This window comes from Salvia splendens, chromosome 6 (assembly GCF_004379255.2).
Source record: "Salvia splendens isolate huo1 chromosome 6, SspV2, whole genome shotgun sequence".
Lineage (NCBI taxonomy): Eukaryota > Viridiplantae > Streptophyta > Magnoliopsida > Lamiales > Lamiaceae > Salvia > Salvia splendens.
The window spans coordinates 30022140-30038618 of record NC_056037.1 but is presented as its reverse complement, the minus strand read 5'-3'; the positions used below and the strand labels follow the sequence as shown (position 1 = coordinate 30038618).

The window sequence follows — 16479 nt, the reverse complement described above, 5'->3', positions numbered from 1 at the left end:
CTCAAATATGTAAAACATTTTTCCAAATACGCAGACCATTTCCGCTTTCCTGATTCAAAGTATTATATACTAGAAAGCTTCAAACTATAATTCGTTCGTCAAAATTCTTAGGTTTATCAAAAAGACTTGGAAAGGAAACAACGTTGAAGGTTTTAAATTTTTTGTGTGTAAATGCAGACTTTACAATTGTCTAGATCTTATTTTGCCGGAAAATTTTAAAAATTGGGTCCAACTGGGAAAAGAAGCACGCTATGTTAAAGTTTGTAGTTTTTTCATACCACTTTTTATATAGTTTATGAAAAATAGCAGATCTTTTTTGAGAAATTAATGGTTTTAGAGACCAAAATATTTTATTCTTATTTTTTATTTTGTTATTTCAAACTCTGATACATTACAACTAGTAAGAGGTAGGACAGAAAAAGGGAAAAAAAGGTTTAGGTTGTGGGTGAAATATAAGTCGTAAATAAGTCGATGTACAAGGATACTAGTATATCGTGAGATAGTTTCAATAAATAAACAGACTACTTATGGTAGACGTACCAAAATAGAAAAATGAGACTATTTTCCGTCGACGAAAAGATAATTTAGAGTTCAAAAACAAGGCAAGAAAAGAAAACCAATTACATTATTGGAAAATGCCAAGAATATCTAGTTTCATTATTTGCCATGTCCAGAGCAGCAAATATAATCTGAGATAAAGGGAAAGGATCACCCCGTCGGCCAACAACTGTGTATAAATCTGTTTTTATTGCTGTTTTTCTGTATCAGCTTTCAGTTTTTCCTTCAATTCACCAGCCTGCATTACAAACCAGAGTATTACAACAAATAGGATTCGCTGATCAATCGAGAAAAAAAGGAGAGGAAAGCAAAGTAGAAAACAAAAACCTGATGCATGTTAAGAATGATATCAGATCCTCCAACAAACTCCCCATTGATGAATATCTGAGGGAATGTTGGCCAGTGGCTGCAATGGGTAGATACAAGCATAAGCATTATGTATGAAACAAAGCAAGTTCTATGCAATGTTTTCATTAAATAGCATAGCTCTGTTTAACCCAATGCTTAGTGAGCTGCTCAAATAGGTATATGTCTTGGTAGATTAAGGGCAGAAAATGAAAACTTGGATCAGCTTAATGATGTTAAACACTTCCAAAAGATTAGGCTTGCATACTTGCACATAGAATGAGTTCACAAAATCTACAAAACAATTCACAGAACTTGCCTTATTCTTACCTCCTATAAACTGGTGGCACTAAATTTGATAAACTAGCCGGCAATATAATTAATAATGGAGTAATATATAATACAAATTTCAGGGACATTGTGTGCAAATAAAATTTCTGTCTTCCTCTCTTTACCATGTAAGTTTCTGAGGCCATTTCCAAAGTAACAGAAATGTAGACGTAAAAGTCGCTGATAAATGCTCAATTTGAGCAGTAGTTCAGTTAGAAAAAATTGGTTAGTTAACATCTTCATAAAGGTTCTATCCAAATTCCATTTACGTCTATCATATCAACTGAAGCACGTCAGATGTTTAAAATCACAAAAACCACTCATATATTTTACTCCATGGCATAGGTTTAGGTTTCTAATATATGAAACACTATAAAATCTCCCTATCAATTTCTTATCATTTTCTCTGTGAAAAGCATCGACGACAATTACTTGTTTGAAACTACTCATCACACGCTCCAAAACATTCAAGTCGTACAATTACCTGAAGGATTTTACAGCATTCTTTAGCTCGAGGTCTTCTAATATATTCCTTGAACCTAGAGGAACATCTGCAAAAGCCATAGGATCAGATAAAAGCTGTCAGTGTAAACAGATATAGTACAAATGGATTGCACTAAGTAGAAACAAACGTCCTAGGTAAATTTTTTTATAAGCTGATGGATAGTGCAGATACTAAATCAAGCTCTGAAATAGCTCTTTTCGTATAGTACCCAACACACATACCAAACCTAAACAAAATGACTGGTGCGAGAAAATGTTGTATGAGATGTTCAAGAAAGGAACAAAGTAAGAATGCAATGCACAAAAAGAAATGTTCTTGATAACTTACTATATTCTCTTAAAACCCTCACTGCTAGTGCACTGAATCCACACCGAGGGAGTTCTGGCACCCCTTTCATGTATATCATCACAGGGTTTTCTTTGATATCCTGTGTATTCAGCATAAAATTACGAAAGGAAATAAATGAACCCTAAACCCTAGAAAACAAGGTGATAAGAGAAATGACTAATAGGAAAAACAAAATTTCATAGCATTCTGAAATTTGATAGCACCAATTCTTTATATGCTCAGTGATTCACGACCATGTTGCAGAAGTTTGGCAAAACTCAAGACTTTTACCTGCTCAACAATGTCCTTCAAGGAGTTATCAGAAGTAACTTTAGTCGTGGGTCTGAAGTCTTCATGTGTATCAGAATCACTGGGCACAGAAGTGGAAAAACGATTTATGCGCTGATAGAAGGATCCTGATACCTACAGGGTCAGGGTGTAACACAAGTTAGATGAATATAAGAATCAGAATTCGGTAAACTATCACATTAAAAGCCTATTCAGCATCAAACACTTCGGTTGGTAAGCATGCATTTCGTACAGGCTGGAAGACTATGTACTACAATAAACTAATTCCTGGTTCAACACATATTCCCAAGACATGGTTGATCAGATAACAAAAACAGAAAAATAAAACTAATTACAAGTTAAATTTATCTCATGCAATAGGAATACTGAAGCCGAGGCTTCCTATTTAAAAGAGTACGAAACCAACAAACAAACCAAACCAAAACCGAAAAAGATGGGGTTTTTTATATTTTTGTTCTAGACCACAATTGTCATTCCTAGAGTGTACTGGACTTTTTTTTTGTTCCGGCTTTAGGAGAGACGCATGACCCTCATGCGTCACCCTTTAATGAAACGCATGACGATTATGCATCTTTGTGCAAATCACCCGGTCGGGTGTTTTGCCACTGCAATCTCACAATTCGAAAAAATTGAGACGCATGTCCCTCATGCGTCTCTCACAAAAACACATAATCGTCATGCGTTTCATTAAAAAGGAGACGCATGAGGGTCATGCGTCTCTCCCAAAGCCGGAACAAAAAAAAAGTCCAGTACACTAGAGGAATGACAATTGTGGTCTAGAACAAAAATAGAAAAACCCGAAAAAGATGCAATGAAACTGCATATGTATCTGGGAACACGTACAGATCTTCAAGCAACACAAGACTAAATAAGCTTACAGTTGAAGCAGCTGGAACTGCAGCAATGCCTTTGTATAGAATACTAGCTAAAGATCTCGCCATTCTCCCAGAACTGCAAATAAATGCAATTATAGAAATTAGAGAGATTATTCCCAAGTTCCGGCAGTCTAATCGTCATTACAGTAAATATTCATCTCGAATATTAATTATAAATTTGCATCATTCAATAATATATTAGCTACACAAAAAATTAAATGAATCGAGATATAATCTAGATCATCCACTTCCATAGGCTAATATCATTATTGATGAAGACCAACATCATTTTTCCCTATTCAAAGTATCAAGTTATTTGGTAATATCAATGTAAGATGTTTTTAGGCTAGTGTGGCCCTATATGTATATATAAGTCCAGATTTCAATCCTACAACCATGTGTAAGACAAACTCCCTGCTATATAATCTCACATGTTTGCAGAGAGTTGCCTTTATTCTATATATATCCAAATTCTTGGATGACTATATAACACTTAGCTGCTTTTTCCCGTTTTCTCTCCCTAATTTGAGACAAGTCATTTGCTTTTGCTACCATTGAAACCAAAATAAATATGACCTAGAAATTTACATGCAAGAAGATCTAAATTATCAAAAGGCAGTTCACACTAAAATTTACAATATGCTAATTTTTTTTAATGTATAAATTGCTCAATCAAGGAGCCAGAGATAGTCAGAATTTATCTCCTTTTTCATCTAAGTTTCTCAGAAAAGTGTAAACACGGAAACACTATCAGTAATCGGTGCACAGCACTAAAATTATTAAAATGAAACTCGGTTTCAAATAAAAACTCAAATATTATCGGATGAATTAATAAAAGACAAAGTACTTCGATTTGATATCAAGAAACTGAAATTAATGGAACAAATTTTATAGAGTATGGTTCTTGAGCGTGAATACGACATCTTATATTATATCGAGATACAATCAATGTTCCCAAATTGCATCTTCAAAATCGAAATAAGAAAATCATAATCTGACAGTGAACTTAAGACAATTGCATCATTGAATAAAATCAAATATGAAAACAAAACCCAGTAGAATTAGACATTACCTACTTTTGGGATGGAATTAGGGTTTTACAAGCTGCCAAGCCAACGGAAAGAAAAGAGCGAGAGGCGCGGGGGCGACTGCGATATCTCTACTACTACGTTACTGTATTTGGAAATTGTAATTATTTAATAATATTATTTTTCAGAAATCGTTAACTAACTCAAGAGTTATTTTTTTAAATACAGTCATAAATCATTTTTTCATAGAAAAGTGTAGGGAGACTGGCGACGTATGAAATAAATAGTTCCTGACTTCAAAATAAAATATTATTAATAACTTTAAATACAATTTAACACTATGATTTACAATTTAAAAGGATATTTACTAAATCATCATAATGTATTAATCTTCTACGATATTATTTTTATGCTTGATTATACTACTCCATATTTCAAAGTAATTATAATTTTCTTTAAAAGAAAGCTTAAATAATATTTAAAATGTATTGAATTGAACATTTCACTAAATCATACTACTACTATTATTTTGTTTTTTTTAAATGATCATTAATGATTCTGTATTTACATGGACACCTATTGAGCAGAGAGGAAATATCTTATCAACATATCCAATAACATTAATTGCAATCTTGCATATCTGGTTACACAAATAAGAATCAAGATCTTACACTCTTGAACATAAATGGAAAGATAATAATTTTGGCTTGTTGCAACTAGCATTTCATTGCTGGACACTGATACAGTATCAGAAACAATAAGCCACTGTTGTGGCAATGCTCGTTACCCGCGCCTCGATACACATGTCTTAGGTGAAGTATTTGTGGTAGAGCTTCCGTGCTATAGCAAGAGCGTCGCCCTGCGCCTTCACTGGGTAAGCCTCAACTCCCGCCTGCCACTGCTTCGAGTATGCAATCCACTCTTTTCTCCACTCCAACAACTCGAAGCCCTCGTTCTCTTTCAAGCTTCTCAGCAAACGCATAAAATACATGGATGCTCGTGGAAGATAGTACTTCTCCAACAGGCCGCTCCAAAACTTATTCGCTGAGGTCCACAACAATAAAAACGGTGATCAAGTTTTCACAGATAAAAAGTGAGAGCAAACTAAAGGCTCTCACCATAGTCGTGAAGCTGGCTCTGCTCGTACTCAGTGTTGTCGTACCACATTGTTACTTGTGTCCTTGCATTCCACTCGTACTAAATCAATCACATAGATATCAACTCGTGGCGAATGATTAGTTGGTTCATCAAAGGAGGAGGAAGAAGAACATTTCTAACCTGTTTCCTCTCATCTGCATTGAGGGACAACCCTTTTGCACTTTCAAGCCAAGGACCGAGTAGGAAATTATCATCCGTGGCGAGAAGTTTGTCGATGTCTTTGATGAGTTGTAGGAACTTGAGAGAGTGGATGCTTAAAGCCTGTGCATCCTTGTGTCGGAAAGCATGTATTGCACTCAGATATACCTCATTTGCAAGCTTCGAGAGCGACTGCCTCGTTAAGTCAACCAAATCATATCTGAAAGGGAAGCAAGACTCAGCAATACCGACGTGCTTCATAATGGGTACTGAGAAAATAAAAAGTTAACCTGTATGTCGGAATTTCAGCAAGTTCGTCTCCAGCATCAAGGAATAACTTCAACACGCTGATAGAGTCCTGATTGTTGTACCATAAATGGGGCTGAGGCAAGGAAGAGCTTGTTTCGTGGAGAAGGAACCTTCTGTTTGGTTGCATACCAAGGAGCCCGTGCCTCTTAACAACCTCACGTGCATCATGTTGGTTATTCACCGATGGATCCCAATCAGGAAATTTTACTATATAATCCGTGTTATGGTCCTGCGTCAAGAGAATTTTGCATCCGTGCAATTAGTGAAAAGCTCATCAATGTCTATATAGCAGCATCTTACTAATGAAAGAATTGTCGAAATGTACGAGAAGTGAATAGGCATAACAAACATACTGCAATTCCATCGGTGCAGTTATAAATAGAGTGATGAAGAATCTTCCATGCAGTCTCGACTTGTTTAACAGATTTACCATATCGTCTCCGGGAGTAGATTGTCAGCCATTCCTGCAAGGTCAAGTCAAGAATATCGGAATCGTTACTCAATACTAGCATGAGTGAATATTGAAGAACAGCTCCAAGCATTCTACTTATTCAAACATTATCACTTCAATTAAACTGCATATGTTAGACAATCATATAAACTGCCAAGTAACCAAGGTTTACCTCCAGGTTGAATCGACTACTTCGAAACGCCATTTCCGACATCAGTTCATATACAACAGGATTGTGTTCTATCCCTTCCATGCACATGCCTACACCAATCTGTCCTGGAAGAAGAGATTGTGACACTGAGAATCCTAAACTAGAAATTAAAGTCAACTATAGACAGTGGTCAATACCTGAGACCACTAGGCTATGAATGATAAGCAATACAATTTGGAATTAAAGCAATTGAAATTTAATACTCCTTAGACAAGGAGCTTAATGTCTAGAAAATATCATGATAAATTCTGAATTTGTAATTTCTTTTACAGCTTAAACTCTAATAAAAAACAGAGTAAAAAACCGAGGTTAATGCTTTCTATAAAGCACTAAACACAAAAGTATGTTGAATACACGAAAATTTGAGGAACAAAGCCTACCATGGTGGAATTCTTGCTAAGACGAGCATCAATTGGGCCTGAAGCCACTGCATCTAGAATGCCATACATCTCAATGTTTCCACCAAAGTTATGCAACATACACCTGTTATGTCATGTATTAGATGTCACAGGATGATAAATGTAGATTAGATTGGATCTAAGTAACTAGGAAGTTGATGGATGAAAAAAAATAACAAATAGCTTTGTCCAAGTAAAAGATAGATAAAGAATATTGACAAAGTTACATGCCATATGGAGTGTGGTAAAATTGGGACGATGATTTCCAAACTGGTTTGACCTCCGCAAATAGATCAAGCACTATCATTTTCCCAAATGGGACAGAATGTAGGAGGGCCTGCAATACATAGAATAGGTTCAGCACGATACTCGTCTCTGTAAAATCATCAATGCATGACTAACTCATACAGTGGCTACAGCCCAAGCCATTGTGATCTAAGCATAAAGAATTACAAAGAATGGACAAAAGCTTAAAATTAGGCTATGAAGAGAGAGAGCAGAAGAATCAGGCTTATAACAAGCATTCAAGCAGATTTATCTAGTTTGCATATAGCTCTAGTAACTCAAGGATTTGGCTCAAGTATGAGTCTATAGAAGAAATAGATGGACATGATGCACCATAAATTATCATTTGGTTTCTCGGCGTCGGGAAATGATAGTAAGGGTTTGACACACATAAGCATACACTAGCATTCGTTTTTTTACTGCTTTTGGGTAATGACGAGAGTTGAGAACATACACACAACTCACTACATTATTTACTGGACATATGAGACAGTATATGAACTACGTGACGACACTTTTCTAACTCAAGAATAGCTCATACCTTCATTTGTGGGGGCTTCCAAAATGATGAATCTGAATAAAAAAGCCAACCCTAGAAGTAGAAGGACATCAAATGGTTAGAGTTAAGCAGTAGACCTGGAAAAGCATAGACAATTAGGCAACTGCTTTCTTTGGAGAGTACATGCTTTAAGTAACTCTTTGGAGGCAGGGGAAGAAGGATGAAAATTAATTAACAATTGTAGTCTTTGCATACTGTTTATATATAAATTTTAAAATTTTGCAATTGTAATCTTTACATAATTCATTGTGTCAGTGTGACACTTAAGAAATTTAAGATTGACTGAATGTGGTCCATTTATAATACCAGATACATAGGAATAGAATTGTAATCAACAGTCATGATGCTGACAGCTTAAATGAGTAAAAATATTAATTAAATAATATGCCAAAAAATCTACTATCTCTGCATTCTATTGATGCTTGGGAATCAAAATTTGGTTTATAGAGAAAACGACTTTGTTAACTGACCTACCAATTCCATTAACTAAATTCGAGTACTTAATAAGAGACCTACAGAAGATCTATAGAAAGCCACCAAGGATATTCAAACAGAACAGAGATTAAGTCAAAGCATGATTGACAGCATACCTGCATCAGCCACACTGCATCTTTGTCGGCTTTAGACATTGCTTTATATACTGCAGAACCAAGGGTCGAGATGTACGTTGGATCATCGGTAGGTGGAGTGTTCTCATTAAATGTATCACTGCAGCCCAATAATTCGTAGTTCAGAACTAGGGACGCACCCTTGGGGGTGAGGCAGGGAGAGTAAAATTTGGACATGAAATAACAAGAATCTTACGTTGCTTTTTACAACTTACTAAACACCAATACTGTATAAGTACCAGTGTGCCACAAAACCAAACCAGCATCATGTTGGTGTTTCCGGAATCAGAATTCAATATGTGTTCATTACTAGTGAGTGTTCTTACTTGGTTAGAGACAGGTCAGAAAGAATGGTTCTATATTAACAAAGAGAAACCATAAACCTTTTACATTACCTAATTTAGTTTAACCAGTGCTGCATGAATTACTAACTGACTCAGTAACTTACTGAGCTCAAAGAAAAATGAAAATAATCCAGAAAATATCAAGAGAAGTACCAGCTATAAATGTCTGTGACATCTCCATATTCTGCAGAAATAAGCGACCCATATAAGTAATTTTATGGATGTTAACAAGACATATTAGAGAATCCATATGAAGAAAATTGAACCATTAGTGCAAGGACCAAAAAAAAGAACCTATACGATCAAGCAGCTAGAGACAGGCTGATCCATACATGAATTGTGACGATAGAATGAGAAGACCTTCATTTTACTAGGCTATGGCCTTATCCATTTGCAGGAATTTGTTGAAATACAAACACAGTGATTTTCTTATTAAAATGTAGATCTCTCTTCAACCATAAAAACCTCAAAAATTTATTTTTTGTTAGTTGTTTGTATTGATTTACAGTTTGAAATAAATAACAAATTCAAAAACACTTTGATATTGATTTAACCTACCAATGAACTCCAGACAAATTCAAATGAACAGTCATTCAAATTACACTTAAAAGACCAATTTTTTTGCACAGGGGCATAACATTAGAACGAGTAACAAGCATAAGTTATATGTAAATTACCTTTAATCTGCTGTATCATGAACGCTTCTCCAATTTTTACAAATAAAGGATCAGAAGGATCTAGAAGATAAGTGCAGCACCATCTTGGATCACCATTAACAGTGTTCCTGTAATTAAACAGAAAAATGACTTTCTACACTAAATATAATAAATAGACATGTACAGAGTTTCTTTTTTCACACAGATGGTAGCATTTCTGATGCAAAGCCAACGACCTAAAAGAGCAAAACAAGAAAGCGCTATGGCATGCTTCGAGAGGAAAAACATCTCAAACTATCATGTATGTTCAACTATACTACACATAAAAGAATGTTTTCTCCTTTTTTTGTGTGTTTGTCTTGCTAAAGGTACAATAAATGTATGTCCTGTCCAAATATAATAACTAAAGTCTATATTAACTGAATCAGTTTATACGTGTCACTATATAAGAGTAGTATTTGCAATTAAGGCAGGGGAACAGTGCATGTGATAAAGAGGTGAAAAGAAAAAGAGGAAATACCAATCCCCAAGCCTGCTTATGTTTGCCGAGGGGAATATTGCTTTTAATGCAGCTGGAACATTCCCAGAAAATGACGGAAGAACTATCAAGACAACATTGTATGGATTTATCATTGATGGTAACATAAGACTCCACAGTGACTGTACATAGATAAGAAAAGGAAAAGGACAAAAAGAAGAAAAGGTGTACATGGGAGTAAAGATGAAGCATACCTGGGGTCATCCCAAGCTCTAGCATTCGATATAATATTTTCTTTTGCAACATTAACTGTTTATCTAACCAATTCTGAGTTAAGGGGCCACCCCATCTGCAATAAAAGAATATTGAGGTAAACCTCTTGAACTAATAAAACCAAAATCCGGATGTAAAATAATTGCATAGAAACTTTCTTTCTGTTGATTTCTATTACTGAGCTAATAAACCATGCTGTTCCTTTCTAATATCCTCATTTTGTTCTCCAAAATGAACATTTTCATAAGATGTGAGATACACAGTATCCTAAACCTGTGTGCTATAGCTCATTCATTGTAAGAATAAATAAGCTTAAGGACGGCACATATTTCAGAGTTGAGAGTTCAGTTGTAAAAAGAAATTAACTAAATAGCACTACAACTTTGATAACTCTCTGCATCATACTCCTCTAAGGGGGATTTCACTATTTACATAGGCTATAGAAAATGAAAATTGTATGATATGACTAATATTACTGAATTTAGTTTATTTGACAATCATCTTATGCCCCTACATATAACAGTAGAAATTCAAAACAGGCCCAAAATAAAATTAAAAATAAAAACAACAACAACAATAACAATAAATCAATGAAAGAGAACTGCAAAAGGAAGAAATACCCATGTAAGTTTCCCATACGTGCCCAAGCAAGAAATGCAGGTCCACCAAAGAAATCATTTAACTGATGCTTAGTAATATTGAAATCCTGAGAACAGAACACATATATAAAACAGAGGCATCAATTTCTACAATAAAATATAGGCATGTACTAATGCAACCAAGTATGTAAATGAACTAACATTAAGCTTCAAACAACCAGTCATGAGCACTCAGATTGGTATCACTCATCAAGTTGTGAACTGGCCTTCTATTTTTAGTGTTCTTTTCTTTTTATATTTCTAAGGGAAAAAGTAAAGACTGGACAAAATAATTTATAGCATCACCAGTAATAACATGGGGTTGTGAAACAATATAGTATTATAAACTAGCAAAGTCCATCACTAGTACCAATAAACAAAAAAAAATTGGGCACATTGTTTGATGTCTAGAGTGTGTGTACGTCATGAGACGTAATCAATTTTATGCACATAAACCAAGGCATTGGTATAATCAATAGAAAATTTAGACTTTGCAAAATCCACGAAACAGGATAGAAGGTAAGCAAGAAAGCAACTGAAACAGAGCACATAAGTGACAAAATCCAAGAAGCAAACTAACACACAAAAATAGTAGTATCTCAATAGTTGAAAAATCATCTTTCAATCAACTCTGTGAAATTCAAGGAGTACATGACTAGGTCGGTAACTGAGAAACTTGAATCATAAGATAGAAGGAACGAAAAAAAGTGCCAAAAACATACTGTAAAAACTTTTTGCCAAATAGCTTCCTGTCCTGTGAATGCCAGAGGAAGGTTAACTCCTTGAAGTGCCATCCAATCGACCTCTTTCTCCCACCTTTCCCAATCCCACCAGACATAAGAATCTGTGGATAGAACCAAACCTGTTAAGCTATTCACAGCAGTAATTTTATGGATATATAGACAAACAAAGATAAATAGATAAAACATATCAGCATTATACAAACTATGGTCGAATAACTCCAGCATCCAAAAACATAGAAATGTCGTTTAAGTACCAGATACATGGCAACCTTTTAGAAAGAGTATAAGATGATATACTCAAAGTGATTGAGCAAAGACAAATAAAAGCATGATGACGGCAGCTACTTAATTTAATATTTTCCACAAAGACTACCCAAAACACATGTTCATCAACCGTAGATACTATTCTACTTTTGGTTTTCCATTACTAATGATCGCGCTGAGAAGAAAGTATTAGCCACTTGACACTTCTCGATATTCTGCCATGCATATCACATCAGCTTGCTGTTTTTCTCCATGATGATTCTTAGAAGTAAAAATTATAAGTTGAAGTGGGAAAAACCAAACAGCTTAGCGAATGAGAACGAGAACCTATAGCAGACAACTTCGACCATCAAAAAGAAAACAACAATGGTGAAAACATAGGTCTTTATGACTTGAAGAACTAGTCAGTACCGGGAAGGAATAAAATTACTGAATCAAATAAATTTTCATATTTATTACATTCATGTAAGGGAATTCAAAATACACTCTCCATCCCAGTTATAGAATCAGCCTTGAGTTTTCATGTAAGATTAAAAGTAGTGCTGAAACAGTAAATTGTACTCCTTTAAACATCATAAACCTTGTTTAATGCCTATTAGGAGTAGTGTGATAACTAGAGTTTTCAAGATTACATGGGGATATTTATGTAAATGATTTTTAACATCAGATAGAGAAAAAGAATAATATAATAGGACGTCACAAACATGAAGAATGAACTAAATAAGTGGGACAGAGAGAATATAATGAAATTGGCATGCTGCACAACTGGATGCATTCATCTGATACAGGTCAACCAAAATGTCAGGCCAAAGACTCAGAAAGTATTGGGTAATTGAAGCATAAAATAAAACAACTTCATACAGCTAGATGTGACAACATTTTGGTAGTAGTTCCACGGCACTGGGCGCTGAACCATCACACCCTCATCTTTCACCAGAGGGAGTGATCCTGGTGAGGGAACTGAACCAAGCTGTACGCCACCAGTCTTGTCCCAAGACACATGAGCTCCACACCAGTATTTTAGATACCAATGCAGTCCTGATGTGATATCCACTGCAGTTGTTCCTTTTATCCTGTATTAGCAATAAGAACGAGTGAAACATGAACACATATAATCAGAGAAGCCTGATCATGGATGAATGTTAAGACAATGAATTTTACAATATTTATTAAATCTCCGCAAGCAACATCTGTCATGCTGCCGAAATCTGAAGTGACATGCTACAGAGATTTACATAAATAAATATTACTCGTGTGTATAGCTGGATCTTTAGAAGTTGGCAAGAAATCTTACTAGTTGAATTATTGAAATCATCCATCAAAAAAAACCTTAAAGGAGGAGTATATTTAAAGTTACTTAAGGCTGCATTTCAGTGGCTATATAAGGCTGAGAGACCCAATTTAAGGAGAGTTCTTATATGACCTGAAATAGGAAAAAGTTAGCAAATAATGAATACTCATAGAGATCAAATGTCAATCCGCATTCCTGTAAAGGTAATTATAGAAGCATCGAACCACACCAATTTATGATATGGAGGGTGCCAAATGGAATGAACCTTGGAAAAGGACTGTAAATAATCAGAATGTACCTACATTATTTCAGCCGAATCTCTATTTGAGCTCTTGCAATTGCTAATCTGAAAGCAGCCATTTCCACCACAGGCATCCTAGTATTACAGATGAATTGCATACAAGCCAAAATATAGTTAAAACAGGAAATACACAAAAGAAAAAAAAAACTTTAAACTAAAATACGTATACCTGCACTAAGATAACAAGAAATAAATCCAAAGAAGCCAAAACAAGAAGAAGAAAAGAATTCCATCATGTCACAATCTATACCAGCACCAGCAACTAATCATCCATATAAAATTTTAACCAATTTTTCAAGTGCTTAGTTTGCAACAAATCAAACTCTGAAATTACTTTCAGCACAAGAAGTTGCAACAGCATTGCTATCCTCAAAAAATTAAACATGATTCCAATTGTTTCCATCAGTACTAACAGAATTCACAATAATTTTAGACACTCTTACCAGAGAGACCAACAATTTTATTTTATTTATCTCACCAACTATAAAGTTTCGTTCTTTCATCTTTTAATAGGCGAAGCCATAAAGTTAAACAAACAAAACAAAAATTCTCACTCTGAGTGATTAGAATCCAAGAAAGGTATGCGTAATCACACCTTTGGGATAATCGAGAACGCAAAACTTGATGAATGGGTAGGAAGCAGTCTCTGGAGAACACCTCTGGCCGCGGATTCTTGGTCTGTTGGAGAAGGTTTATTACTGTTCAATCGGTTCAGAATAGAGTGTATTGGTTCGGATTGCTCAACTGAATGTGAGCAGCATAACAGTACTAAGTGTAGGAAAGTTATCGCAAACAACAAGTTGAATTTCTTGTTGGATTTCATGTTTATTGATTATCTCTCTCTTCTTTCTATCTGGGTGCCATTAAAATGTGAATTTCTACTGAAAAGAGAATCCGATAAATCCAAGAAGGCAGATGCCACGCTTTCGTTTTCTTCTTCTTTCTCCTTTTTTTTAAGTCCTTTATCAAGGGAACATCTTTTTGGTCCAAAAACTTTACCAAAGGATCATTTTAGGATTATTAATTTTAAAAATATCATTTAAGGTCCATCAACTATAAGTTAATATCACTTGAAGTACTTTTTACTATTTCCAAATTTTTTTGAATAAAAATACCCTCAATACCTTAAAGGGTGTATTTTTTATAAATTTATCATATACTCATATTTTTTTATAAATATCTTTACAATATATTTTTGACAAATTTTCTAAATATAATTTGACCTTCAATATTATCATTTAATTTTGTGACGTGCAAGAAAAGATCTTTATTCAATTTTTTATTATTAAAAAAAGTTCTTTATTCAATTTAAAAAAATTAATATAAAAAATTGAAGAAGCAATTTTACTTGCATGTCACAAAATTAAGTGATAATATTTAAGGTCAAATGATATTAATCTATAGTTGGTGGACCTCAAATGATATTTTCAAAATTCACGGACCTAAAATGATACTTTGACAAAGTTCGTGGACCTCAAGAGGCCTAAAAGTGATGCCCAAACTTTCAGCTCTCTCTCTAGATATTTGGTAAGGCTGCTTAGCCGGCCGATCCTCCGTTGCTCTGCAATTATTCCTCAGATCATATAATCCTTCATATGCAATACAGTGAGTCTAATCGTAGTAAAAATGCCTGCAGCGGATGGCCAATGGTGAAGCCTGGATGTAATGTAACAAAATCGAGCCCATTCTCTCGCGCCATTTTCCATGCGGCTGTCTCGGCTAGAGTTTTAGACAGAGAATACCAATCCTGAGCGATTATTTCCGTCACTGATTGATTCATAACTGCTGAATGGAATATAATTTTTTTTAAAAAAACAATATGTTTTGTACTCCCTCCGTCCCGGGCTACTCGCTCTTTTCCTTTTCGGCACGGAGATTAAGGAATGTATGTTATGTTAATGTTATATACTCCCTCCGTCCCGCACTACTCGCACTTATTAGATTAGGGATGAGAAAAACCTGTGGATCAGAAACGGAAAGGGGCAACGGGTGACGCAGTGTGGAATACTGTTTGGCAGCCATCAACTACAGAATCGAAGGATCCTTCCTCGAGTAAGTCGGCTTCGTGTAATCGCAATCTCTGATTAGCTCCTTCGAATGATGTTAGATGCCCAACCTTGCTTGAGTCACCTGCAATTTTGTTGATTTTACAACGCAATTCATATGCGATTATGAAGAATTGTGAGAAGATTAGATAAATTGAGAGAGAGAGAGGACTGACCTGACGGTGGCCCTAAGAGCGTCCACTATAAGGTGGACGCGGCGGTCGCCGCGAGCGGGGCGATGGAGGGGCGGAAGGCGCGGCGATTATAGTGGATGGGGTGTCCGCCGCGAGGGTGGACGCGGCGGGTGGGGTGGAGGGCGGCGGACGAGGCTTCGCCGCGAGTGGGGCGAGGACGCGGCGTGTAGTGTATAGCCGCGGCTATTATAGTGGCGGAAATCCGCTGCGGCTATAGCCGCATTGTTCGAAAAAAAAAAAATTTCATTTTTCATATCTATAAATACCACTCTCCCTCCTCCCCCACTCCCATTTTCATAACATCCATACACCCACTTTCTACAAAAACACTCTCTACAAAATGCACCGAGGAGACGACGAATCACCCGACACTGAGGAATCGGGATATGACAGCAATCTATCTCAGCCGTCGGCCCATCATTCGCCGGCATCGGGTTTTGGCGGATATGCTTCTCAGCTGTCGGGATTTGGCGGATATGCGGTTCCGTCACAGTCTTGGAGTTGGAATCAATCTCCACCACCGTGGGCATCGAGTCCACCCCTTCCTCCATCTCAGTCGTGGAGATCCTCACCAACGTCGCCCGCTTTACAACGGAATCTGAGTCGTTCCGCTTTTGGAGATTACCGACCCAACCTAGACGCGCTTCACCTGGCGCGGCCGGGTTCCCCTTTTCAAGTCAGCCAATCTCCGATCACCGAAGCAGATCAAGACGCATTTGATACCATGCTGGGTCTGCTCAGTACCGGCATCCCAGATACGCCGGTAGCGCGGGTGGAAACACCCGTTCCGACCCGAGGAGGTGGCGGCAGCCGAGGCTCTGGTGGCGGTAGGGGCAGAGGCCCTAGGGGCGGAGGCGG

The 16479-nt window shown here is 36.3% G+C and overlaps 2 protein-coding genes and 1 long non-coding RNA gene across 4 annotated transcripts; all 3 read right to left on the bottom strand.

Annotated features, from left to right (window-relative positions):
- Positions 1 to 464: 464 nt before the first annotated feature.
- Positions 465 to 4471, bottom strand: LOC121809615 (monothiol glutaredoxin-S15, mitochondrial-like). 2 transcript variants are annotated; one of them, XM_042210336.1, is made up of 7 exons: positions 4322 to 4471; positions 3253 to 3325; positions 2357 to 2488; positions 2066 to 2165; positions 1718 to 1784; positions 886 to 964; positions 465 to 796 (listed from the first exon to the last, which is right to left on the bottom strand). In XM_042210336.1, exons 2-7 carry the CDS (start codon positions 3313 to 3315, stop codon positions 746 to 748), a joined length of 492 nt encoding a protein of 163 aa, XP_042066270.1. In that variant the 5' UTR covers positions 3316 to 3325; positions 4322 to 4471; the 3' UTR covers positions 465 to 745. The 2 variants fall into 2 exon arrangements, with proteins under 2 accessions (XP_042066270.1, XP_042066272.1); XM_042210338.1 differs by having other exon boundaries at positions 4326 to 4453.
- Positions 4472 to 4876: 405 nt separating this feature from the next.
- On the bottom strand, positions 4877 to 14315 carry LOC121809616 (alpha-N-acetylglucosaminidase). The gene is made up of 19 exons (XM_042210339.1): positions 13978 to 14315; positions 13384 to 13457; positions 12652 to 12863; positions 11506 to 11627; positions 10766 to 10851; positions 10127 to 10221; positions 9915 to 9996; positions 9416 to 9522; positions 8892 to 8922; positions 8377 to 8494; positions 7769 to 7819; positions 7170 to 7279; positions 6925 to 7027; positions 6506 to 6604; positions 6236 to 6346; positions 5864 to 6111; positions 5556 to 5793; positions 5396 to 5474; positions 4877 to 5321 (listed from the first exon to the last, which is right to left on the bottom strand). The coding sequence occupies exons 1-19, from the start codon at positions 14203 to 14205 to the stop codon at positions 5086 to 5088; spliced, it is 2430 nt and encodes an 809-aa protein (XP_042066273.1). The 5' UTR covers positions 14206 to 14315; the 3' UTR covers positions 4877 to 5085.
- A 479-nt stretch (positions 14316 to 14794) lies between these two features.
- Positions 14795 to 15758, bottom strand: LOC121807315. Its single transcript, XR_006051797.1, has 3 exons — positions 15604 to 15758; positions 15342 to 15512; positions 14795 to 15129 (listed from the first exon to the last, which is right to left on the bottom strand). It is a non-coding gene; the product is annotated as an uncharacterized LOC121807315 (long non-coding RNA).
- Positions 15759 to 16479: the final 721 nt, after the last annotated feature.